Source organism: Lethenteron reissneri, chromosome 17, assembly GCF_015708825.2.
Source record: "Lethenteron reissneri isolate LAM-NWPU_2019-01 chromosome 17, ASM1570882v1, whole genome shotgun sequence".
Lineage (NCBI taxonomy): Eukaryota > Metazoa > Chordata > Hyperoartia > Petromyzontiformes > Petromyzontidae > Lethenteron > Lethenteron reissneri.
The window spans coordinates 7755242-7783122 of record NC_083795.1 but is presented as its reverse complement, the minus strand read 5'-3'; the positions used below and the strand labels follow the sequence as shown (position 1 = coordinate 7783122).

Genomic DNA, 27881 nt, shown 5'->3' with positions numbered 1-27881 from the left:
CGCGACAGGCTGAGGGGGGAGCTGAATCGGTCCACACCTATGCGTCCCCGACGCACACGCACAAGGGGATTGTTGCGGCAACCTGGAAAGTGCGTCCGCATTAGCGTGACGCACACCCTTCCGATGGTGAATTTGGAAGGAAAATTCTTGCAGCGTGTCCAGCCACCTCGCCAATTGTCCGGATGGCTGGTCCATCTTAAGAGCATACTGCAAGGCCGCATGGTCCGTGCGGACAATAAACGACCGACCGTACAGATACGGTCGAAATTGGCGGAGAAAAAAAACAATGGCCAAAAGTTCCCTGCGAGTGACGCAGTAGCGGGTTTCCGCGGGAGACAAAACCCGACTCCCATACGCCACCACGCGCTCAACTCCACCTTTCGACTGGGACAACACCGCCCCAATACCAGTGTCACTTGCATCAGTATCCAGAATGAAAGGATGTTCAAAATCCGGATAATCCAACGTCGGTGCAGTAGCCAGTAAATCGCGCAGGCTCCGAAACGCCGCCTCCTCCGGCGGTCCCCAAGCAAATTTGTGTCCCTTCCCAGTAAGGAGATGCAAAGGCCTCGCGATAGTAGCAAAATTCGGAACAAACCTCCGATAATACGAGGCGAACCCCAAAAACCGACGCACATCACCCACCGTGGCCGGGGTTGCCCAATCACGGACACACGCAGTTTTCTCCGGATCCGTGGCCACCCCGTCCGCACTAACAATATGTCCCAAGTATCGAACGGAGTGTTGCAGTAGGTGACATTTCTTTGGCTTGAATTTCAAATTAGCAGAACGCATTCTGGTGAATACAGCCTCCAACCGCAGTAAATGCTCATCAAATGTGCGGCTGAAGACAATAATATCATCTAAATAAATCAGACATGTCTCCCACTGCAACCCCGTTAATACCAACTCCATCAACCTCTGAAAAGTGGCAGGGGCCGCATTCAACCCCATCGGAAGACAGTTAAATTGGAATAACCCCTGCGGCGTACGGAAAGCAGTCTTTTCTCGCGAGGGCTCGTCAAGGGGGAGCTGCCAGAAGCCCGAAGAGAGATCTAGCGTTGAAAAAAACTTAGCCCCTGACAAGGCGTCGAGAGAATCGTCCATACGCGGCAGGGGATACGCATCTGCCACCGACACTTTATTCAACTTCCGAAAATCCACACAAAATCGCAATTTACCATCCTTCTTTTTAACCAACACAACAGGCGCGCCCCACGGGCTATTAGACGGAGATATAATATCCGCTTTCAACATGTCATCCACTGCCCCTCGAACATGCTCACGCTCAGCCGGACTCATCCGACGCGAGTTCAAGCGGATAGGGGCAGCGTCCCCTGTGTCGATATGATGATAAAGCAGCGAGGTGCGTCCCAAGTCCAAATCGTCGGAGCTAAACAAATCCGAATAACTCGATAATAATTTATGAATCGCACAACGCTGCTCGGCGGAAAGGGCCGAATTTTCCCCACATAATTCAGCGATCCAACGATCATCCACCCCTCCATCGTGTGAAACACCACCCACCAGCCCTCCGTCCGGCAGATCACTCTGAGCCGTAAACGCCGTAGTGGCATGTGCCACAACGGTACCAGCCGGCACACACACGCTTTCAGTACTCGCATTTAGCACCTGCAAAAACGGCCGCTGATCTGGACGGACAATAGTTTGCGCCCCCACTAGCGCCAATCCGCCCGTAACAGCGGCGGATGGCGACAGCAAAATCCCAAAAGCACCCTGCCGACCCGGAACCGGCTTCCGATATCGTAAGGGAATGAGCATCTGCGAGCCAGGTGGAATATCAACCGAAACTTCCGATAACGCCTGCACCTGGGCAACAGGAGCCGGTCGCCCCCAGGCGGACTGTACAAATGCCAATTTCCGGCCCCCCGGTAGTTCAATGCAATTTTCATTGATTCGAATTAGAATGGGCATCTTAGCCAAAAAATCAGTACCCAACAGGCAAGGAACCGCCAGGGACCTCGAAATTAACACAACGCCTGAGGCCGAGACTCCCCCGATAGAAATGTTAGCGTCCACCTGGCCCACGATGCCCATACTACCCCCGTTTGCAGCGATGCAGGAAGCGTAAGCCGGCCTCACGGCCCCCGGTGGGATGTTCAAAAGATGGAATATCACATCCGAAATAATGGTCGCGGACGCACCGGAATCCACCAAAATACGTACGTCCACCCCTTGGATCGACCCAGGTACAGTGGACGAACCGGTAGCGGCCGCGACAACCCGCCGAGCCAGCTTACGCCACTGCGTTATCGAGCGACAAGGCGCAGATACTGGCCTCCCGTATTTAACAACATCCGCGTCACACAACAACGGCGATGAGTGAGGTGTCGGGCCTTGCCGGGTGTCTGGTGCGCACCGACTTGCCTGTGCTGGAGGATCTTTCTTTGGAGCGTCCGCTGCCGAGGCCTCCTGCTGGGGCGGACCCGGAACACGGGCCCAGCAGTCCCTGGCATAATGGCCCCGACGGCCACAGCGGAAGCACTCGACGTCGGAGCGGCGCGCAGCGGGCACCCCGTCCCGACGCGGCCGCACCGGCGGCGCAGCCCGTGGCCCCGGCCCGCTTCGGGCCGGCCACGGAGCAGAGGCAGCCGACAACTCCTTCTGCCCGCTCCCATCCGGCACGTACACGGCCTTTGTAGGGTCCCACCCTACGGCACCCCCATCGACGACAGGACCGCCCGTCCACGCCGTGACCTGTTTCCAGCGGCGGAGATTAAACTGGGCGTCCAGACACTTGGCCGCGGTCCGGGACGTGAGCTTTTCGTGACCGCACGCCGGCATAGGAATGCCAAGATCTCGGGACAACTCCAACATCTTCCCCAGGATGAGAGGTTCCAGCAGGTCAGGCTCCGTCTCCGGGTAAGCGGCCATAGCAAGTTCCAACACGGCGCCCCTATACGCCACTGGTGACTCCTCAGGTGCGCGTTGCCGTTGCACGAATCGGCGATGGGCGTCATCCGGTGGCTCGTACGCGTCCGCCATTTCGTCGAACACCCCTCGCAGAGTCTTCTTCTTCGCAGTTTTTATGGAGCGAAAAAAACGAACGGACTCATCGTCAAGAAGAGTCGGAAGCACCTCCAGTGCCTCAGCGTCCGTCCACCTTGCTGTACGTACCGCCGCCAAAAATCTACAGGCGAACGCACTCCAATCGCCCCCGATGGAGAATTCTTTGACGGTTGTTAGGTGACGACTGCGACTCCTTGGCTTGCTTCCTTCCGCCGCTGACTCCTCCGGTGGTAAATTCAACAAGGCGTCGCAACGCGGTGTCGACAAGATGGCGGACGACCGTCGCGGCGGTCCCAAAATGGCGGCTTCCCGCTTTCCGTGGTGCGCCACGCCCAAGATGGCGTCTTCGCGCCGCGTGGCCGATGGCGGCGCCATCGAAGACGACCCGGGCTCCTGCCGATCACCACCATCAGCTTCCAACGCCGCCCTTGGCGTAACAAGGTCACACAACTGTGTGATGACGTTTTTGAGAGTTGCCAGTTGCTCCGCCATCTGGGTCCATCTTAAATCAGCGTCCTTTGGAGCAGATGGGTCCGACGACGCGGCAACCTCCTCGACACCCGGACCTTCACGGATCTCTTCCTCTGCCGAAGTCAAGCCGACTGCAGGAGGAAGATCGTCGTCGTCGGAAGATGAAGCCGACGCTGGAGATGGAATATTCTTTTTCCTCAATTGTTTCGCCATGCCGTTTCACTTCTGACTCCAGTGTAATAAAAGGACTCAGACGCTTCTCTCTGACTTCGTGTCCTTTATTGGGTTCTTGTCTTCTCCCACACGGCACTCTCTTATAGACACTGTATTTGTAGCCCCCGGCTGCTTACTCTATTGTAGCCTCCTTCCTCTCCCCGCAGACTCTCTCCTTTCTCTATTGTAACCTCCGTCCTCTCCCTGCAGACTCGCTGCTTACTCTCTATGCAGAACCTCGCTGCTTACTCTATGTGCAGACCCTCTTGGCTGCTACTCCGTGTGCAGACCCGCTGCTGACTCTGTATGCAGCCCCGCTGCTGACTGCAGCCTCCTCGCTGCTTCGGGTCGGTCACCGCTGGCCAACGGTGCCGATCCTCTCTCCCTTGTGTTCGTGGCGATCTCGCCACCCTCCGTGTTCGCCCTTCGTGGCCTCTCTCGTTCCTGGTCCCCCGTCACTCCCCATCCTCTTCCGGTTCCCCTCCCTCTATAGCTTAACCCCTCTCCCCCCACGTGACCTAACTCCTCCCCTCATGACGTCACCTCCGGAGGGCCGTTTACGCCCGCATTATACAAGGAATCATGTCTGCATTAACCACAATACTTGTGGTCAGAGGACGCTTTTTGGCATCCTCTCGTTCAACACCATTTGAGACGAGGCTCCAAAGTAAGCTGTCTCTGGTGTGGACCAATCGGTTTCAAAGACAATGCATTTATTATAAGAGTATGTTTTTTGTTTGCATTCTGACCACAAGTAGTGTGGTTAATGCAGACATGATTCCTTGTAAGGTTTCATTTTGGTGTTTTAACATCTTAACACCTGTTTTGTTGCCAGAAAAAAAGGGGAAAACCAATTCTCATCTTTGTGCGTTGTTAAATCCATATAATTTTCTGAGCTATATTACCAATTTGACTATGAACCTTTAGCTACTGTTACCTCCCTGCAATGTTGGCACCGACAGCTGGGATTGAAGTGGGAAGTTTTCACTCTTTATGAACACCCTGTAGAATGTCGAGTGCTGTGGATGATAAAACCAAATTTTGAACTGTTTGAATTCTAGTCATTACGTTTCATTCACAAACCGAAAAATGTAAAGAAATCACAGTGGAGATGATGGCGAAAACACCTCGGACTCTGAAATCTCCATATGACATGCACCACCAACACTGCACCTGGTGTTACACATGGATATAATTCATACGATAGTACCCAGTTTGTGTGTGTTCAGTTTTATGGACCTAGCTGAAACTGTTGCCTAATTATTATTGTTTAATGATAATTAACACATTTTGAATGCCCACTGCTGTGCATAGACTGGGATGTGGAATTTCCACCACTGTCTCTGGGTTGCCAGTGGAGACGAGCTTTTCTTATTTGAGAAGCAACACTCAAATGATGATTTAATAATCTAACACCCTAACCTTTGATCCTCACCTACTATCTCCCTAGGATAAAAGTAGTCTGATTTATCAATGTTCTGATGAGAAGATTGTTCACTCTGACAATGTTTTACAGTGTTCCTGCTCGCCTAAGCTTTTAAATAGCTTAGTACATGTGTAAATGATAGTGTTCAGGTCAGTGCACTCTGCTGCAATCGATACAGACCTTAGTTTGATTCCTGATTATGTATTTCAGTGAAGATTTTGTGTTGAGCTTATGTCGGACTTTCTTCGGTTAAACCCCCAGCCTAAATAAAGCGAGCAGATTCCTGGTGCCCACAACTGGCACACAAGGTGACCACCCTGGTGGCCCCTCCGTCAGCCCTGCCCGCTTCATAAATCGCTAAGCCCACTCAATCACTAGCCCCCTCCACACGCCTTATGCTCATAGGGCCGGCCACTCCTCTGTCAACTCCGCCCACTGAGTAGGTAGTGGACGATGTTGGCAAGCACCCAGGCCAGGACATTTTAAACTGGGATAAAATATCTATTTACCGCCAATGGCTCAGTACCCCCGGATAGTTTGGTCGCCTTAATCGTGAAGTTAGTCTAGTACCTGGTGCGCAGTGTTTCACCCCCAGTGCTTAGAACACAAGATGTTCACACATGGAGCTATCCCCACAGCCACTTTGAGTTTCCCAATTGACAGCAGTAGCCACTGGTGGTGCTGGCCCATTGGGGACCCTCACCAGAAGTAGACAAGAGAGAGTTACGTAGTGAGGTAGGGTGAGATGAGAGAAAAGAGGAGACAATAGAGATGAGAGAGGTTATTTCGCTTTTGAGCTAATTTTGTTTCTCACGTGCATTTGGATTTTCATTTGAGCTGATATTTGGTGCCCCCCATGGTTTTTCATGAATCTGGGGCCCCTTGAGCCGCTTGGGCCCCTGAGCATTTACTTGGTTTGTTTTTGCCTCGTGCTACCACTGGCAGTAACAATTAGGCCTGTAACGATTAAAATCGATTCGTAGGCTAGCGATGCACACATCAAATTTTGTACGGATGGTTTGATTTAACTTTGATCTGAATATGTTATGCCCAGTATATTTAGTTTATTTGGCAATGGGCAGCCATTAGAGGCGCTACAATTGCCACAATAAGAGGAATATATATCAATTCTTTAATCAGGTTGTGACACGGTATCATTCTTGGATTCGCAAAGTGTGGTGGATTGTTACGTGCCAAGTAGCAATCGAAGCTCAGTAATGGCATTTATTGTAGCAATGACTAGCGTATACCTTGTACAAAATATACAGGATATGTAATGTAATCATATTAGTAATTTCATTCTCTGGTGAAGGATAGAAACTCTCAGGGGACAGATGTGGCCCTTTCCTGCTAATGACACACTGCAATTCAGATTTGCAGACCATTTCATCATTCATACTGCCAAACAGGCCTTTGTACCAAGCAATGTAATTGTCTGGAAATGCAATAATGCATACAGAAATACGTGGAACTGTTTCCATGTGATTTGTGTTCGAGGCGTGGTAGATAATTGCTAAGACTATGATTATCCACTGTTAGGAAGGGTTTGGTTGTGAAGGGAAATAATTGTGGCAAAATTGATGTGAAACGCAGTAACATTTACGAATAATGAAAATTATACAATGTCAGGCGGCGATGATTTCTGTTATTGTATTGCTCTGAAATCCCACGATAGGACGAGCCTTTCTATTTCTGTCTTTTACAGTGAGGCCTTTTGTCTTTTTTTGAATTGTGTTTCCCAATTAAATCATCGCAGTCGATTTATTTTAAAGCCTTTTTCTGTGGCTGCAGGAGCAAATGCATACGCTGCGCATGTGATAGCCAATTATCACCATCGCACGTGTTGGCCTCTATTCGCGAGCTACAGCCGACCTAATTAAGCCGGGTAGCAAAAACAACATTGCACGGGAAGCATTTGCCCACAGCTCACTCGCTCCCACAGCGGTTAAACTCGTGTGACTAGTTCACTGCAGTGACACTGAAATATTGCAGCCATATTTCCGTTGAGAAGAAAACGTTCTCGTGTTTACAAATATGAACTTTGAACAGGGGAACAAAAACAGCGGGGGAAAATTGAGACCCGACTTCCTCTGTTCGTGTTACATCCGATGTTGCAAAGTTCATTTTGAAATTGGTGGGTTGCGTGCAAGTCGAGCTGGAATTCCTGTTTGTTCCATTCACTCTCGGAATTAAATTAGGCGCCCGTTTCGCCAGGGCGTGACCCCGACGGTACGTGACGCACAGCTTGTTTACGGCGAGGATATCGTGTGCTCAATTTTGCAGCGCCACAGTGGTTTCTGTTTCGAGTGTTTCTCAATGGCGGTACTATTTTACTGTCCACTGCAGCAGACGTGCGCTGTGTGCTTGGAAGACTTCCGAGAAAAGGACGAGCTTGCTGTGTGCCCTTGCAAGCATGCCTTCCACAGAAAGTAAGTCGTTCTCGGTGGCCTATCGCAACTTTTCACTCTGTCTTCTTTGATAAGTGCAATGTCCAAAAAGCACTCCTTCCACATCCTCCTCTATATGTCTAGCACACGTGCCAGAGGGTCAGAGTGACTTGGCTAATCTACACGTGCTATGAGCTGGTTCGGCACGGCCCTGGGATTAATGTCTCTCACTGAATATCTCCCGATACGCTGGAGTAGATGTCACGTGACTAGTGTCCACAGCCAGAGCGAGGGGTAAGCTGGATTTGGGGTGGCAGGTGAGTACATCTTCTGGGTTGCCGAATTTGGACAGACCAGGTGGAAATGAAGCCTTGGCACAGTGTTGGGATGCTGCCATGGTGAAATAGCACGCTGAATTTTTTAAAATTGTTTTTCATCTTGGGCCATGGTTACATCTCATTGTTAAGGACTTGCCATCAGAAGATTTAACACCTTACAAGTTATATAAACACAAGTGGATTCCCTTTGGCAAAAAATGCATATTAATAATGGAGTGGATTTTCTTTTTTTTTACCAACAACAAGCAAACGCCCATATTATTGGGCCTTTCGGTAAAGTCAGGTAGATAGGTTCAAAGAAATTAACAAAAACTACAAAAAAACTACGACGTTTCGATCGCAACACAAGCGTTCGTCATCCCCTCTTTTTTTTCATTCCACTTCTTTTTTCTTCCTGATGACGAACGCTTGTGTTGCGATCGAAACGTCGTTTTTTTGTTATTTTTTGTTATTTTCTTTGATCCTATCTACGTGACTTTACCGAAATTCCCAAGAATATGAATTCCTGCAGTCACGAAAGCTTTAAGTCAAGAAGCAAACCGTCCCTTTGTCCTATTGGCAATTAACACCCCTCACCATCTTTATAATTTTTTGAGTGATAATTATTGGCAAGATAATTGGGTTTGAGAACTTAAAGAGATTAATTTTCCTTTCCTGCACAGTTTCAGCTTGGAAAACATTGTGTCTGCCTGCTTCCGTGTAATGCAGTATTTGTCTGCACTGGTGAAGCAGTCAAGCATGACCGAGATGTGTAATCATGAACATATTTTGTTGGCGAGTACCAGGGCAATGTGAGATATTCAAACCACTGCTGTGCAGTAGCGCAGCAGTTTTAATTGACGTGCCGTGCAAGCTTCCTATCAGTTGGGAGATAATTATCATGGTCTCATTAAGAAGTTTGTTAGTAAACATAGTTTTGATGTTTATAACTAAATCTATTTATAAAAAAAACAACTTAATGTGCTAAGGTAATAAAAAACATTGAAATTGATGGATTTAATAATTTGGATATATTGGCTTATTATCTTTTTTTATGCATATCTTGACTAGAAAAAAACCTTTTTGAAAAAAAATCTGAATACATTTTACCACTTATTTGAAACCCGTAAAACTTGCCACTGCTGCCCTCGTTCACAACAGCTGACACGTGAACAATAACAGCCCAAATGATGATGGCACAGCTTACCTCGTAGAAGAACTTCAAAACCCGTTGCTGTGTCAGGGTAGTCACCTGTCTCGGCTTTCCCAGGATCATCTTCTTTTGAGGTAGTTGCTGCCCTCTGAAATCTCTTTCCAAGTTTTTGTCATTGACATAATACTAGTCCGTTAAAGACAACGCAGTTACATTTATGTCTGCCCCCATCCGGTGTTGTGAGATATCCTTCTTCTCGTGTTTTCTCCCTGCATTTTGTACCTCTGCAGGTGGCAACCCTATTGCCGACGCTGGTCTGAAATAATGCCGCTGGCTGTTTGACGCGTTCCCGCAGGTGTCTGGTAAAGTGGCTGGAGATCAGGAACGCCTGCCCCATGTGCAACAAGCCAGTGGCCCAGCACGTGGAGCAGACGCCCGTGAGCCTGGCGCAGGCCGAGGAGCTCATCTAGTGTCGCCGCCCTACATCCCGTGCCGCGTCAACGTCGTCTGGGGCAACGGGCACATCGCTCGTGAGGCCAGGGACCTGGCCGAAATCAGGGGTGGGGGCGTGTGCCTGAGGGGACCCATTTACTTTCAGTGGGGGCCCCCTTTAAACCGGGGAAAACTGAGCTCGAGCCTTTACGGCCTGCGCTTTAATCCAGTCCTGCCTGTGCCCCTGAGGGACTGGAGATGAGGGGGGCAGTGACGAAGCGAGAGAGCAAGGCATGTGTTAGTCACTGAATAATTGGCTCATGGTTTCCTATGGTGATGTATTCAGTGCTGGATTAAGGTGCAGGCCACGTGGTCTGAGACCAAGGTCCCTATTATGATTTTCCCAACGGGTCCACTATGGTTCTGTGTAAACTGCAGGGATTTAGTTGATGCACATTTTATTGTGAATTTGATGGAATTGTAAGAACAATGCCACCTGCTTTTGGCCTTTTTTGCGAGCTTACTAATCTCCTTAATTTAAATTCTACCGCAATATGGAAGCCAGCGATGTTGTCATGTTAGCAGTGATGCAAATGCGTACACTGCTTAACTGCCAAGCAGTGTTATAGTTCATGCACATGCAACAGAACGCCCCGCTTCCTTTCATGAACGACTATTACAGCCAAAATATTTGGTCTGCCACTGGGATACAGACCCTTCAGGAAGCATAACGCCACTTACAGCACCACCTTTGCCCGGCGCAGCTGGAGCCCTCATCATCTTGAGTCTAGGACCCCAGGAAACCTTAATCCAGCTCTGTTATGGTGTGTATCTATAATAATAATGATGATACATTTTCTGTGGGTTTTCTCCAAGCGCTTCCCACTTGAAAACACTCATTAATTAGCTGAAAACTTGGTAATATGTCGAGGACCACAGAGCTGAGACATGTGTTGGCTCCGGCTTACTGCCTGGTTGCCTACCCCACTTGCCTGTGGTTTCTCGTGAACCTCTGATTCTTTCTCTTCCAGAGTGAATGGATTATGTGCGACACATTAAAAGTTTAAATAATTATTATCATCATTATTATCCAAGAAATCCTCACCGAGTCTCAAAACTCTGTACCAGGCAGATGCTGCATTTGGATGTTTGGCCAATTGCACATGATGAGTATTTGGAGGGAAACCTATGGGTGGTGTGGAAATTATTGTACTTGTTGAAGTGCAACACGAAGAGCAGGGAATACATAATTCTGCCACAAATATACCTTATTACAATGCTAACCCGGTAAAATGCCAATGTTACCTTCATTGAAGCTCACTGTGAGAAGGGAGACTTGTTCATTATATTCATACTAGTTAATTTCCAAAAATGTATCCCATGTTGAAGTGTATTCTCTCTTGTTATAACTTTGAAGAGCGGTTAAACTAGTTGGCGAGGTAGTGCCTATGTTGTTGAAGTTACTTACCACTTAGGTGTGATTGGTGGCTCGCTTGCCGTAATGGGCCGACTTAAATGAATTCAACCATTGTTACCCCATAGCTGACGTATTGGCTGGTAAGTTTCCAGCTTGTATTTTGTCCCAGATAATAACCGAACTGTAAACAATCTTTTTAAACTGTACATAGTTTTTTTTGTATTTTGTATAAAATATTAACACTAAAATGCATGTTAATAATTAGTATTAAGATATTTTTAAAAGCACTTTTCTTATAATTTTTGTTTGTTTATTTAACATCCATGCCTAACCCACATATACATTTATATAGAGCAAATCGCTCATTCAAAATATTGGGCTGATGTTTACCACTAGGCAAGCCGAGTAAATACATCACAATGGACAGCCGTCTGTTGGTTAAAATGCTGAAAGGTCATTGTTGAAGTTTCTTGTGTTTGGCACTTGTGTAACAATACTATATAAACAAGGCAGTGTCTTTCACAGCATCCAGAAATGTAGGATATGTTCACCATTGCACGAAGAACGCAAGCGGAATCATACGAAAGCATCCTCGTTTCTTTAGGTTCGTCTTATTGCATTTAGCCGAATTCTTGAGTCACGCCATTTAAACATGGCTGCCTGCATAATGACATGAGGCTTTTTCTTATTTTGTGCGTGTATTTTTGACGATGCCACTGATGGCAGTGGTGCAATCTTCATATGGATTGCGGCCTGTGGACAACTAGTGGCTCATGGAAGGATTGCAAGTGGTTAGCAGTTTAAGCGATATTTTACTTTTATTAATTTGCCATACTTCACCTCTGGTCAACTGTTTGGATTTGGGACTTCATGGTGGTGTGACCAGAATTGTTGTGGTGGGCCGATGTACTTTGTTTCCATGACCAATGAAAACCGGGCACAACCCTGCTGAATAATGGCCTGGATTCCCATGGTCGATGTGAAAGGAGTAAAAGCATGTTGAATCAAATCTCCTTTCTAGATCTCCTAACATTAATGATACAACATGTGTACTGTATATGTTTTAATCTATTGCCCGATTGACTCATTGGCTTTCCAGCAGTGTTGTTTAAGCAAGCAAATGGAAATGAGGCCCAATGAGCTCAGCTGCTCCAGCTTCATCGCTTTCCCTTTCTGCAAGCTGGAGTGCGATGGTTAGGAAGACTTGTTTTGTTTAAAATTATTGTGTACCAACTCATCATGTTGTGTTTCGGAGGATTACAAAATAAATTTGCAGGCTGTTGTCAATTCACTGCTGGACAAAGACATCCCCTACACTGCGTCAGTCAAGGCGCTTGTTTGACCGTCCTTTGCCACGCTGGTCAGTGTGGATTGGTGAAGAGCTGGCCCGAGAACCAGTGCAGATTTCACTTGCCACTGATATTAGCAAACATGGAGTGAGTCAGGGCCCAGCTTTGTAAAGCAGAATTCGTTTTACCATGATGGGTTGCCATGGAAAGAAATTGCTGTCTGACTCAGCCTAGAAACTGCACACTTTCTACTGGACATAGAAGCAATGTACTCGGGACCCAAATTGATCAAGAGTTGACAGTTTACCCTGTCTCAGTTCTTTGCTTTAGTTCAGCTGTTTGAAATTGGTTAATCTCGCGTACAAAACACATAATTGCTTGATAATAATAACAATGTATTTGATAATCATATTTTCAGGTGATTCAAATAACACGTACATTTACATTATGATGACAAATGCGTGTAGTAGTAGTTATCTCCAAAAAGCACTTCTTTTTTGTAATTAAATATAAGTACTTTTTTGTACGTTGTATATGTATTATTTCCCCATTACATTAATGCAATGCACTTACAAAGGGTAATCTTTTTTATTTTATCGGTGTTGGCTGTAAGGAAAGGACAATCCCACAGTGTTTCAACCACTTAATTTGAGTTATTAAATAGTAACCATGCACTTATTTAACACCATTTAGGACTTACCAGAACAAAAGCGTAAAGTTTTGTAAATAAAGGCAGGTTCACGTTGAGAGGCTAAACACCATTATATGATTGCCTGCTAATACTGACTCTTTTGACCATTAATGAGCATTCATTCCTTATCCACTTCTGATAAATTGCCCTACCTTGGGTTGTCCTCTATTCTGTCTGAGCACATTGGTTATGTGAGGTGGCTTATACAAAGAGCATGGCCTACATTGTGATTCATTACAACTCAATCTGGCTTTATATAGCGTCTACATGCAACCACATCTCATGATACTGTACAGAACACTGGGCATATTTATGTTATAGAGTGTAAGAGACGGACGGTCATAGGTGGAGTTATAAATGAAGGTATTGAGTATTCATGTGAACAGAGGTAGAGAGTGGACAGCATGGATGGCTTGGAGCAAAGAGAGTTCCAGACCATGAGGGCAGCAAAAGAGAAGGAGTGACCTCGCACTGAATGACGGTTGACTGGGGACTCAGCTGCTGCTGGCTGCGGTCTGCCAAATGAGACCGGGTGGCACATTGGGATGGAGATTAAAATGGTACAGAAATGGCTGTTTGCTTCAATTGAATAAATCAATTCAGTGACGTTTGCAGATATGAATGATCTCGCAGCCACGGGTAGCTTTAAAGAGAACAAATGCTGGTCTCATTTTATTCAAAGTGTCAAAGGTGAATTGCAATTAAAGGAAATAAAATAGCCGTGCTGTACAACATATGCACAAGGTTGGAACCATTAGTTTTGAGTGTTTTCTGCAAGGGTTTTTTTATTTGTGCTTTGAATATTATTTAATAAAATGCCAATGATTTATTTAAGTGATATGATTTTCCCCTTAAACAATAACACTTATACAGATTATATACCATTGATGAAATACATTTTCTTTTTTGTAGTTTTAATTTTATTTAGTGAATTTGTGTTGGTGTTAGAAAGTTGAGAGTTTATTTAATCATGATAATTACACGTATTACACAGCTTTTGTCGAAATGCACTATTTTTTTGTTCAAGAACACCGTGTTAATGTCAACTAATAAGGTGATGTTCTTATAACTGCTATTGTTTGATGCAGCATTAATTTAACTCACAAAATATGTAGTGAATTCAAATCTAGCTGCTGCTGCTGCTTGTGCGTTTGAACATTAGTAATTCATTTTTGGGTCTGGCCACGTAATGATCCGACCAAATATTTGCACCAATTGTTTCAACTCACCGGCAAGTTGTAGAGCAATTTTCATAACGAAATGTGGTGATAGGCACACCATTTTGTTTGGAAATTGCACCAAACATCAGGGAAACATTCCCAGGTGTCAATAATGAGAAACCAGGAAGTGAAGATGGTGGAGAGTTTCATGACACATTTTGTCATGATGATGTGGCTTAACCGAGAAAATAATTACGATCTTAATATTGGCTGCGAAAACCTACATCTTAAGTTGTATTTTAAGTTATTGCATTCATACCAGAATGATGGCCAATTGTTTTTTTGGGTTTGTGCTTTAGATTGTATTAATTTTGTTTTTGAAATGTGCAAAATAAAGATTAAAAGGAAAAAAAATATCGTCCAAAAATACGAGTGACCGGTGATTCACAGACATTAATGAAACAATATTGCACCCCCATATTCTTTGGGACTTTCGGTAAAGTCACGTAGATAGGTTCAAAGAAAATAACAAAAAACTACGACGTTTCGATTGACTTCAAGCTTTCGTGACTGCAGGAATTCATATTCTTGGGTCTTTCGGTAAAGTCACGTAGATAGGATCAAAGAAAATAACAAAAAATAACAAAAAAACTACGACGTTTCCATCGCAACACAAGCAGTCGTCATCAGGAAAAGGGGCTTAGCTCCTAAAGGCAAACTGTTTATAAATGTCAGCAGCATGGGTGGGGCAGCTAATGTTAATGTAAGTGATGGGCAGCAACCGCGATTGGCGGTGGGTTTCCACCAATGAAAGGGCTGCCAGGTAATAATTAGCATGTTAATGTGAGATCGGTGAGCGGCCTCCACGGCGAGCGCGCGGAGGTGGCTATGCTAATGTGAGAGATTAGCATGTTAATGAGGGATCGCAGAGCCACGCCACGTCGAGGTACGGCGCGCGAAGGTGCCAATATTAAGCGCGAGAAATGTAACCTGTTAACGTAGTTGTTATTTTCGGCTCTCCGATTTTACATTAACAGGTGAAATTTCTCACACGCCACCTCGAGGTGGCGTGGCTCTGTGATCTTACTTTAACATGCTAATCTCTCACATTAGCATAGCCACCTCAGCTCGCTCGCCGTGGAGGCCGCTCACCGATGTTACATTAACATGCTAATTGTTACCTGGCAGCCCTTTAATTGGTGGAAACCCACCGCCAATCGCGGTCGCTGCCCATCATTAATATTTGCTGTCCCGCCAATGCTGTTGACATTTGGGCTATATGCCCATTTTAAACCTTTATAAACAGTTTGCCTTTAGAAGCTAACCCCCTTTTACTGATGACGACCGCTTGTGTTGCGATCGAAACGTCGTAGTTTTCTGTTCTTTTCTTTGAACCTATCTACGCGACTTTACTGAAATACCCCAAAAATATGAATTCCTGCAGTCACGAAAGCTTTAAGTCAAGATTGCACCCCCATTTTACACAAATATCCTTTATAAAATTAGGGTGGTCTGAAAACACAATTGTAAACAACAACCACTGTATTTACAGCTACATTTGCCACACACCGAGCTTGAACAATCAAGAGAAGCTGCACAGGCGTTCTTTATTTTCCTCAGTGATAGTAATTTTCATCATTTTGTTAATCCCCCTGCTGCATGGATGACGCCCCACGCCATGTTATTTTTGGGATTTGTTTGTCCATACTTCACTATTTCGCTCGGTGCAGGTTCGTGAAGGGGGAATCCCGGTACCGATTCAGATATCGCTCGACACTGATAATGTTAGCCAGAGTGGGAATCAACTCGGGACACTACCATTGGTTGATTGTGTTGGTGGTCTAAAGATCTTCTTGGTTCTTTCGGTAAAGTCACGTAGAAGGGAAGTAATAAAATAATAATAAACTAATAAAAAAACAATAAAATAATTCTCACGACGTTTCGGCCACAACGCAAGCAGCCGAAACGTCGTGAGAATTATTTTATTATGTTTTATTTTTATTATTTTGTTACTTCCCTTCTACGTGACTTTACCGAAAGAACCAAGAAGATGAATCCCTACAGTCACGAAAGCTTTAAATTGGTCTAAAGATGTTCGTCAAAAGTAAAAAAAACACATTCTAAGAAACGAACCCCCTTGAACAAGATAACGCGTATTTGTTGAGATGCTTAAACATATTTTCAAAACGGCAAATTCAATGTTACATTTACTTTTTTGTGTGAAAATACTATTAAGTCACTCATCATCTTAATTTAAGCAAATACCGACTACCCTAAACAAAACTCATTTAGCATTGTTGTGAATGAAAAAAAAACATTCAAATGTGTATTGACTTCAGCGTGAATTCAAGGATGTGGCCAAAATTCACCTCGAAGACATGTAATGCAGCACCTACTATAATGTAACTTTCCAACAGAGGGCGTTTAAGCTCAAATTTGGAAGAACTGAAGAACTGGTGTAGTACCTTGTACATTATTTTGTTAATGTTCCAAACCTATCCGTATTGCCGTTGCCTTTACAGCTGCGTGAACATATTTTAGGCCGATATATATAGTTAAACGTAGCAATATACCGATATATGAGAACGTGTATTCTGATGCGAGATGCCAGCCTCCAGCCGGTGACATTTTGCTTCGAGAAACTCTTTCATGGGGCATGTTAACCTTGTAGTGTGATAGTGTCGTCTGTTTTCACCCCTTGTACTATGCTCTACTGCAGACATGCGTGTGGACGTTTTCAGCTGCAGTATTGCTCAGGCTAGTTGGCACACGTATGGGGCAGAGTTGGTTAGTGACAGCTTCCTCTACCATCTAGGACAACTGGAAAGTCTTGCTTAATCCTGCTTTTGCTTGAGATGTTGGGTTTTCGGTGCATTGGTTACCTTTTCAGAGAGAGGCTGCGTTCTATAAAGTGGTCACTTCTACCACCTATACTCCGACAACTCAAATGTTAATGTCATACCACTGCTAGTCCACATTGTTTCTGTTGGTAGTGTGTTGTCGACTATGCTATATGTATTATGGCGTTTTCTTGACATGAATGCGCATAGTTGAATGAAACCACCAGATCTCGTTTTATTTCCAGCTTTTCTGTAACGTACTTTCAATGTAATCCGATGCTGCGTTTCTTTTGCGTGTTGCTATTGCGAACATCAACGTTGAAATTAACCACATGTTATGAATCCAGGATACACTTGCGAAATAGGCAATTATTCATGCATAAGGCATACATTAGCAATGCTCCTGCGTGTTAACTGTTCAAATATTACTTTCAGAACTCGATGACGATAGGGCTATGCTTGGTTTTTTTTGGCACTTTTCATTTAAATAGCAATTTTTTAAACACATTGTACATTTTTAAAAGGGAACGCTTAACATTTTCTCAAAGGGGCTGTGATATTTATCGGGTGAAAATTAAATCGGCAATGCAATGTACTTCGTCCCGTTTTGAGTTTGAAGGATAGCAGGAGAATTGCATTGTTTAGAATCGGATGCATTTGAAAAGGAGTGTTGGGAAATATAAAAATTCTGTAAAAAGCTCTCTTCATTTAAATCGTTATGGAATTTCATTTTCAGCTGGGCCCCAAAGACCCCAGCTGGGCCCCAAAGTGAGAGGGCCAGGAGGTATGCAGTCAACAATGCTTGACTCAGGGAGGAGGACGCCCCTGCCATGCATAGTCCCATGGGATGTTGGCTACCAACAACAAGGCAACTCCTATGACTAATTGGGAATGGGACGCAAGCGTAGGATTGATCACCCTGTCGCTGGCCGCCTTTGGGGAGGGTGTATAGTATGAAAGGCCGAAACACCCTAGGAACCAAAGGGTCACTACTGACGATGCGCTCCCCAAATTTCACCAGGCTCACTGTTCATGAACTCTTGGAAGTGCTTGCACAAAGGATAGTAACATCTCATCCTGTGTTCTTTGGAATCAGAGTTGCAACGTAAAGTTTAAGACAAAGTTTGCTTTTAATGTGTTACCTTTAACATTATTGCTGCCCTGTGTGTGGTCATAAATACAATTCTAGCACTTCCTGTAGCTTGAATGATGATTATTACACGTGCATTCCCATCGGCTTGTATCTAGGATAAACAGTTGTACTGTTGTAGAGTTAGTGCCGACTATTCAAAGTGCTCGGAGTTCATACATTTGTACATAACCCACCTAATCGTTCTGTGTGTGTGCCCATAAACTAGATTGCTTTGTAGTGCGTAGGACGTTTCCCAGGCACTACAAGCCCTATTATGGTATTTGATACAAATGCAATCGATTATTGTTACAGACTAAAATGTACATGACATAAATACAAATAAATATGAAAATATTAATAAACAGCTTGTTTTTCTTTCGTGTCTCGACTTTTGTTGATGATGTACCTGGACATATTTGCACACCCAACGGATTTAATTAGTCTGCTGTCGATTTTAAACTATTTAAACCGCATACTTGCGATTCGAACGGTTGGCTACATTTCGTGCGAAAGAAGTTCAACATATCGATATTCAAAGCTATGTTTTTGGAGAAATTTGAATGCAGATTTTCCTTTGAAGATTGGTCTCTGGCAAGAGAGTAAAAATACTGCTGGCAGGCTATGGTTTAAAATGATGTTGACAATATATGTCGAGAAAAGCACTCACTGGACACTTTGGTAAATCGTTGCAGTATGTTTAAAAACAAAAAACTAAGTAGACTTGGGCAGGGCAAATTGACAAGACGAAGAGGCAGAATGCCAGACAAAGGAGGTATCGGTGGAGCTACAAGATGACCTCATGTGTAGGAACAAAATGGATTGTATCATGGCATCGAGAGGGATGGTGACATTGTGGTAAAGCCTTCATCCAGCAGTGGAGTTGTCATGACTTATGCATTCAGAGTCGCTCATTACACAGGGAAACTTAGCAATGAGAGGCGTGCTTCATAATTCCTCCATCCTGTTCGGAAAGTGAATGCAAAATGTCATTAATCTTCTATAGATGTTGTTGCCTCATGCTGCACGTATTGGCAATCACGATTGTAATTTTTGTTGGTAATACAACAATGGAGGCGTGTGAGAGCAGCCACCTTTCGCTACACAATAATTTACTTATTGTTTTGCTGGTGGCACAAATGCGCAGGTGTTGTATCGGAGCAATGAGCCGTTTGCAAGGCGTGTGAAACCTGCAGCAGCCAGGGTTTACGGACCCGAGTCGTCGCAACTCACCACGCTCCGTCTTTCCGCGCTTACCAATTCACCCCCCATTCAAATAGAAATTTACTCGTTTCACGCCGCACGCGCCTGATGATTGTTAAACATCCCACGTGACGCGCTACGTAATTTCCGCTATCGGCGTCACGTGTTCCATGTGGAACACGTGCACACTATTCATGCAAATTCACGTACATGGTGGTCCAGATGTCTTGTGACCCCCAATTTATTGACCCCGAAGTTTTTTTAACTTTGAAATATTCATTTGTCTTGTACTGGTAGGAACCTCCTGGTTACAGCAGCCCACAGGGGATTATTGTGTCCGTCCGTCGTGAATCAAAAAAGGGGAGGAGTGGGGCTGGGTGGAGAGGGGAGGGTGGGGAGGGGCTGGGTGGGGAGGATCTGGGTGGGGAGGGTCTGGGTGGGGAGGGGAGGGGCTGGGTGGGGAGGATGGGGCTGGGTGGTGGGAGGGGTGGGGCTGCGAGGGGAGGGGCTGGTCACCCCGTGGTGCCCTTATAAAACTCAACGTTTAACCTACTCACGCCGGCTTGTGCCCACCCTCACAGTCGGCCATTTTTGCGGAATACACCACGCCGCCGTTGACCCTAACCATTGACCGAGCAACCCAACGTTCCCACCAGCCCCCTCCGCAGGAATGTGTTTAATACATCTCAAACGGGGGTCGCAAGACATCTGGACCACCCTGTACACATGCATTCTCGGAGCAGTGGCATATGATGCAGCACTACGCTGTGGACCCGGCCACCCCAGTTGGATCCCCAATCACAGCTAACATCAGTGGCGAGTGATATCTGAACAATGTTCGATCCCTTAAACCCTCCCTAGTAAGATCGAACAATACCCTGACCGACACTGCATGGAGAGGATTGCAGCTTGCAGCAGATTGACAAAGGACTGTACATTTATCTTATGTTAGGGGTGGTACGATTCACACTGCCAGTCCCCTACAATGTAATGAATTGTCATTACATTGTAATTCACGAGTAGAGATGATCTATTATAGCATTGCAGTGATTGGTAGCGCCTCTAATATGCTTACGTAATCCAATTTTGAAATTGGTAATTTTTAGGCAGGGAATAGTCTATTTCGTGTAGACCCTGGCTTGCATGTGCAAAATCAGGATTACTTGAACTTACGTAGATTAAGTCAACTACACAAAGTTATGTTAATGTATTTTCCACACTTTAAATCGTTGTTGCCAAGTGTTAATACTCCAGAATGCGGGACTGGCGCCCTCCAGTGGAAGTTACTGAGATTGTCACAATAAACATCCGGCTCCCATAAACCTTTGCGAGACTATGTTTAAATGTTACGATATTTTATCTGCGATATGCAAATAAGAAGATACGGTTGTGTCTACGAATGAGTTCATGATTAACTTCTGTAAAGGTGTATATACAAATACGTATGTTTATAACAATGATTTCTTTCCTCTTTAAAAAAATATAGAATTGGCCAATAGCGTATATGTATTAAGGTTTTATACAAGTAGTTGACGTGTCCTCCAATTTAATTAGATCCTTCCTGGTCATTGAACATGATGAATGGGTTAATCTCGCGAGCTGCGTGAGATGTGCCTCCCCTCAATCTTGTTACGCGATGGCACATTACCCGTCTGACTCAATCCGGAAGGATCTCGGTTCCCATTATCAGCTTTGTGGAATTGTGTTTAAAGGGTCGATTTCAATGTTGACTTAAAACTTTCGTGACTGCAGGAATTCATATTCTATGGTTCTTTCGGTAAAGTCACGTAGATATAAAAAAATATAATGATAAAAATGAACAAGCAACCGGCTAGACTTAAAGCTTTCGTAGGAAATAATTTTATAGTATTAGGTTTTTTACCCTTTCAACTGGTACAAAACTGACACTTTTATACAAGGCATCATGTTTGCAATAACCACAACACAAGCAGTCAAAATGCAAACTAAAAGAAACAACTCTGATGATGATTATGATATGCACTGTAGAGGAAATAATTTTGTTTGGGTCTTTCGGTAAAGCCACGGAGGTAGAAAATAATTTAAAAACATGTAACGGGAGAGCTGCTGAGGCAGGTCTACCGCTATATTGTTTCACCTGATGACGATTGCTTGTGTTGCGATCGAAACGTCGTGATATTTTTATTCACTTTATTTTATTATTATTTTATCTACGTGACTTTACCGAAATAACCATAGAATAGGATCTACCTTTACCTGATTATTTTTATTATTCTTATCCCCTCTGAGAGGGAGGTTAACGAACATGTTATCAATTTGTGTGGATTTATTGTACAGTTTTTATATTTTTGTAAATCCATTGGCTGACGAAGGCGGCCCCAAATAGTTATTTAACCATAGTTCAGCTAGATCCTGTGGGTTAGTGCAGTCGGGTCCAGGAACTTTTCAGACATCACTCACTTCGCCCGGGAATCGAACTCACTCTATGACAATAGCAGCGCAATTGTTCAGGGTTAAGATGTGTTACATTAACTAAATTGTGGAATAGAGTACTGTGTGAATAAGATGTATTATTGTTCGGCAATAAGCGCCCCAACCATTACTTTAAAACTAAATTACTCTGTTCTGTATCATTCACAACCGCAAAGGGTTCACTATCTTGTCATTTGCAATCTTATGTAACACATTTGCCCCGTGGTCAAACCGGATTTTCAAGTGTGGCGAGTTGCATTGAAGTCTCAGCACAGCGAGATTTGCATGTGTTTTGTTTAAAGGGCTGAGAGTTGTAAACATTTAACTTACATGCAGGATTTCATGACCCATATGAATCATAATTCATTTATTTTAGGTGAGATCGTGTAGGTATAATGCAATTTTCAGTTTAACACGTGCACTTTTGTATTAACTATGACCCTCCTCCAACCGACAGAGCCAATCAAAGCAATTTGTCACGTGGGCAAATATGCAAAAAGTTTTCGATTTAAAGCTTTCGTGACTGCAGGGATTCATCTTCTTGATTCTTTCGGTAAAGTGACGTAGAAGGGAAATAATAAAATAAAAATATAAAACATGAATTATTTTATTGTTTTATTTCTAAAATAATTATTTTATTGTTTTATTTTAATTATTTTATGATTTCCCTTCTACGTGACTTCACCGAAAGAACCAAGAAGATTGTATTAGTTTATTAGCAAAACTTGAATAGTAAAAAAAATGTTGCCTTTCAACATTCCAAATCCATAGCTGTCACCCCATGCGGTTTGCCCGTTTTCTTGTACAGAAAAAATTTGTTTTCAGGTCCATACGGCGTACAGCGGTTTCAAAACGTGCCTTGTAGGATGACGTTGAGATGTATAAGGGCACGGGGTGACCAATAATGTCTCTGAATTGCTCTGTGATAAGGTGTAGTTAATGGGTCAATGCTGCAGTTGATCAAATTTTAAAATGCATCTAAATCTTCCTTTGTCAATTTTTTGTTACAATATAAAGTTATATTGTTACAATATAAAATTGAAAAAGGAAGATTTAGATGCATTATAAAATTTTATGAACTGCAGCATTGACACATTAACTACAGAGTGGATGCAGAGACAAAGCAAAGTAAGCTGAGGATAATGAAAACTGGTGGCGAGACGAATCCAGGACATTTAGAGACTACGACTCATAAGTCAATGGGTCAGAGCATAAATTGGTACCACCTAAGCTAGCTTAGTAGTGCCAATTTATTTTTTATACGGATAAGGGCTACAATTTTTACAAATATATAACACGCAAATACCACAAAATGCACTATTGTGGGCCACATAAAGACATCAGAACCACGAAAGCAACGCCACCACAGGTAAGTAACCACTGACACGTGAAACAGCGGACCGAGTGACGGAACGGAGGGGACATGGTGGGTTTTAAAGTCTTTTGCTCAGCAGTCTGGAGTTAACAGTTCATGTATTAGGTATCGCCCTGTGAGCCATTCGGCTCTGGAATCGGGTGCAACCGCAACAAACAAAACACATGAACAAGAAAACATCTTAAAGTGACTTTGTGACCAAGTGCAAACAGAAAATCCAAGAAAAGACAGCAAAATATTGTAGAAAAAGCACCGTACACCAACGTTGTGTGCACAAATCCCAGTGGGATGCAAATCAAACAACAACAACCACAAGACAACTTAGATTAAGGCCATCAGTCTAACTCTGTACTACAACAAACAAACATGGCCAAACCAAAAAAACTTTTCGAAAATCACCAAAATAAAGCCATGAAAGCAATGAAACAGTGATCACAGGAACTCAACAGGATGACAACGGCATGAACGCGGTCTCACAGGTGTGCGATATTGTCACAGGTACGATTCCATAAGTGATGCATAGATTACGATGACAGAGCAATCGTTACACCACGGTGGTAGACAAACTTTCATTCGTAAAAGCATCGCCCCTCTTGTGCATCTAAATGGACACGTCGCGGTGTAAATGTCGTGGGTTTACTCTGTTAACGTGACACACCGTACACATTGGCTATCGGGTGGTGGCGTATTTAACGACACATTCTTATATTTACGCGATCTAATCCAAAAAAAAACTCTATTGATATTGGTCGCAAAAGCCTCCAAAAAAAACCTTTATCACGCGTCACATCTTCTTGGTTCTTTCGGTAAAGTCACGTAGAAGGGAAATAATAAAATAAAATAGACGTAATAAAATAATTCTTACGACGTTTCGCCCATTTTTATTGATTTCGAATCGCGTTCTCCGTGTGCCGCCTCGCGGGCACCCGTCGCTGCCGCCGCCACCCGACCGGCTCGTGCGATTGGTCCAAGATTTGCCGTCACGTGACCAGCGAACAGCCAATAAAACCGCGCCGCCGGTGAGGTTGACCAGTGACGTCAGCCTCGTAAGTCGCCTGGTTCAGCAGCAGAAGGACATCGACTGCCGCCTCCACCACCGCCACCTTCCTCCTCGTCCTCGCAGCTTACGGTAAGGCGAGCTCAGCTCGCAATGGCAGCAACGTCACCCTCCGAGGCTCGCAACCAGAGTCGTGTGTTGCAAGGGGGCGGGCGCGAGGACGAGAGACGCCGCGAGCGCGCCCGCGTTAACCTTCAGCGTCGGACTCGCTCGGGCCTTGCTCGGATTGCGCCTTGTGTCACCGGGTCGTCGTTAATTTAGTGGTGATGTAAACAGCGTTGCGGGGGTTTTTTTTTTTTGCAACATCGGCTACGTGTGTTTTCTTAAGTAGTTTTTTTTTAGTTGTCACGATTGCACGCGTTTATAAGTGAGATTTTTTTCGTGTCGAATTGCCTTGTGGTGGCTCTGCTCTGATCTGACAGGGTCGTAGCCGCTATACAGTGCGCGCGTACAGTCCGTGCGTTCAATCCGCTGCTGGCAGTGAGGACCTCTTCCCCGCGAGTCGCGGGGGTTAATTCTACCATCTCCACGCTGCTCTGTGCGCTTTTGAATGCTGATGGACATAGACCTGTGAGCGTAGACGGTTGGGCAAGTGGTGGTTTTCCGCATGCCCATCACGCAGTGGCCTATGACGGTCAACCTTAAAGGAGTGCACGATGGGCATGCGATTCTGTTTGACTTTTGAAATCAGATTTTTGCCATAGGTGGTCGAGTCAATAAGTGACAATTCCAATTGGTATGGTGTTCGCTGGTACTGAAAGGCGGGAACTACAGTATTGTTTAACTTGTGTGTCTTTTAGCCCCTTGGAGAATTATGGACGTGTAGAGCTGCTTTGGGAGATGTTTGAGCCTCATTGGAATGAAAAGAGTCGTCCGAAGTGGAAGTGTGAACATTTCCATAAGCTTTTCGATGATTAACGAAATTTGAGTTGCATAAGTCTAAACTTTAAGTGAATTACATAGCTATTCTGATTTTAACAATGGACTTATTTTTTAACCATTAAATTGGCTGTGGTGACCTTTGAAAGTTACTTTTTGTTAGGAAATGAGCAGATCTTTGCAGTTATTATTGGCCACTGTCATCCAGACCTGCTGTATATATTTTCCCGCTGAATCCTTGTCAACGGAAATCCGTACCACCTCGCGCCTTCAGCCAAGGACCACTTTCGCCTCGGTTTCCCTTGTTGAGAGGACCGTGTTCAATATGGGAGAGCAGCATCCTTTGGCAACTTAAAAACGTACGTCCTGTTTTATATAAACCTGGGGCAGTGATATTACACGGCACCAAATTTAATTTCTCGACCTATGTGATTTCGAGTTTACATTCTATTTTCGTATAACACGGCAGGTCTTGTGAAATTAATCTTGCAATAAACAACTATTCACGACCCCCCAAAGGTGGTGCTCTCAAATGTGCCGATCATTTTTAATTGTAATGATGCACAAATTCCAACAAAGAACACAGTTGACTGGTAGTTATGCGAATCCAAATTACAATTTTAAGACTCTGCTCGATCTTCAAGAATGAAATGAAAAATGTCTTTTGTATTTTTTTTTCGGTAAAGTCACGTAGGTAAATTTTTTTAAATGAAAACAACTCCATTAAATCACGACGTTTTGGAGGACTTGTTACAGTGACTTTGGCTGTAACGGTTCCACGAAAGCTTCAAATCTATAATTAATGTCTGTTTGGTCAGAGGAGCATGCTGTTATACTGAAATGCGCTCCACCAGGGCCGTAATTGGGTACTAAAGTCGCTGGCATGGGTCTTGTCTGCGTCTTTTCTTCCTCTGGCCTCCCCCAGGTGTCGCCATGGCCGGTCACGACTCGGGTGTGCAGTACCAGTTCAAAGGCATCCAGAAATACTTTAATGCTTACACCCTGATCGGCAGACGCAATGTAAGTATATGTTTGTGGCATGTTTTGTATATGGCTGTTTCTGTGTAAAATTGTATCTTGTTTGACTACAGTATGCAGTGTCTGAGCTGGTTGGTATATTTGTTTTTACAGTGCGTCCTCGCCACATATGCAACCATTGCGGGCATCGTTCTGTTTTTCAAGTTGAAGTCAAAAAAGCCCAAGCAGATTGAAGCTTCTTAAAGGTGACGTTAAGTAAATCTGCATTTTAAAAGATCTGCAAGAAAAAGGCCTCTTGAAAACATGATGGGTTGTATGGCCATGCATCAGTAGGCTAGTGAAATGGATTTACAATTAATTGCTTTAATATTCACTCCAGAAGGCCGTGTACAAATTGTTCACATGGATTATGAAAATGTTTTCACAGATGACGTCCTGACCCATATTTAAAAATAAGTTTATTAAACATACTATTTGGTTCTTTCAGTAAAGTCACATCGGTAGAAGTATAATAAATCACGTTTCCATCGCAATCTTCATCAGGTGGGACAACTACAGCAAGAAAAACACGTTTTGTAGTATCAAGCTGTTGTATTGCAGCATCCCATCTAAAATCATGCTTTGTTTTTCAGGAAACTTTATGAAGATGGGGACCATCCAACAACTCAACACTTGGATGTGAAGACATTTGCGTTCCTAAAGTAACAGCTTCTTATCCTGCTGTGTAATGCCCCAATAAAGGAAGTTTTAAAACAACTGTGCATTTGATCATTAATTTGCTACTCGTGGTATGTTTTTAAATGTAAGCATGCCCAATGGATTTACCTGATGTTTATGCTCTTGCATTGCAGCCAAAACGTGTCATGAATTTGCAGTAGAACTAGGTTCCTCCCGATGGTTTTTATTTAATGGGCCAAAGCAGAAATTGTTACCACCTTAAGCTAATAAAAATACTTTATTTGGAGGGGAGTGTGGTAGAGGAATAAACGAAGTGCGGTGGTTTAACACAGATGTGCTTGTAAATTCACCTGGGTCTATCCCATGGCCTACCAGCGTGGTTTGGGTTGCGTTACGTGACCCCCCCCCCCCACCCCAAGATGCACAGCCGAGCACAAACACCGTATTAACGTCACCGCCTCTAGCGGTGGCTGGTGATGTTCTAAACTCGTGGCACCGAATAGAATAATACTGTACTGCACCTTTAACAATCTAGTAACCGTACAATAAAAGCTACCATGCAGAACCTGAAACGTGTTTTCTTTTTCTATGAGCAAACTTAAACGCCGGCATTCATACCTGTCAACCCCTTATCAGGGCCTACCTTATTACAGACTAATTTAAACCTTGTTGGTCTACCCGTGCCCTTATACATCTCAACGTGCATCCTACAGAGTCTCATCACGAGGGAGAAAAAAACAATTATAGATTTGAAGTTTTCGTGACTGCAAGGATCCATACTCTTTGGTTCTTTCGGTAAAGTGACGTAGGTGAAAATAAAAAAGTGAACTAAATTCACTTTATTATTTTCACCTACGTGACTTTACCGAGGAAAAACATTTTTTCGTCATTTTGCCCGTATTGAAACGGCTGTACGCCGTATGGACCTCAGAACTGCATTTCCATGTGCAAGAATACGGGGTAAACCGTATTGTTTGACACGGTACTGTGATTGGTTCAAACCCGTGGTGGTCCGCTGAAGCGTAACGTTGGGTACCCCACGTGCCTTGCCCACCTCTAATTGGCTGGAGGTCACCAAAGCGACAGACCGCCCCCCCCCCCCCCCCCCCCGTGGTGGCCATCTTTCGTAAGGGTGTGGGGGGGGTCCTCTGCGGAAGCGTTGCATTTTGATGACGCGTTCGTGGCGTGATGCAACCCCTACGTAAGATGGCGTCCGCTCCATGAACATGCCGAATTCATGGTGGCCATCTTACGTGAGGGGGGGGGTCTTGGCGAAACGTTGCGTTTTGATGACGCGGAAATGTG

At 44.3% G+C, this 27881-nt stretch overlaps 2 protein-coding genes and 1 non-coding gene across 8 annotated transcripts in view; all 3 read left to right on the top strand.

The window, feature by feature from the left end:
• The window catches only part of LOC133343422 (RING finger protein 122-like), a 70786-nt gene extending 56324 nt beyond the window's left edge, over nucleotides 1-14462 (top strand). For 5 of the 6 annotated variants that reach the window (XM_061553011.1, XM_061553005.1, XM_061553009.1 and 2 more), the window contains 2 exons: nucleotides 7487-7569; nucleotides 9353-14462. In XM_061553011.1, the coding sequence (XP_061408995.1) occupies nucleotides 7487-7569; nucleotides 9353-9467 (198 nt within the window). In that variant the 3' untranslated portion in view covers nucleotides 9468-14462. The remainder of the gene's footprint in view (nucleotides 1-7486; nucleotides 7570-9352) is intronic. The other variant, XM_061553007.1, reaches the window with a different exon arrangement.
• A 6250-nt stretch (nucleotides 14463-20712) lies between these two features.
• On the top strand, nucleotides 20713-20816 carry LOC133343569 (small nucleolar RNA U13). Its single transcript, XR_009755260.1, has one exon. It is a non-coding gene; the product is annotated as a small nucleolar RNA U13 (small nucleolar RNA).
• Nucleotides 20817-23956: 3140 nt separating this feature from the next.
• On the top strand, nucleotides 23957-27148 carry ATP5MK (ATP synthase membrane subunit k). The gene is made up of 4 exons (XM_061553004.1): nucleotides 23957-24113; nucleotides 25846-25940; nucleotides 26052-26143; nucleotides 26531-27148. The coding sequence occupies exons 2-3, from the start codon at nucleotides 25854-25856 to the stop codon at nucleotides 26139-26141; spliced, it is 177 nt and encodes a 58-aa protein (XP_061408988.1). The 5' UTR covers nucleotides 23957-24113; nucleotides 25846-25853; the 3' UTR covers nucleotides 26142-26143; nucleotides 26531-27148.
• The last annotated feature ends 733 nt before the right edge of the window (nucleotides 27149-27881 follow it).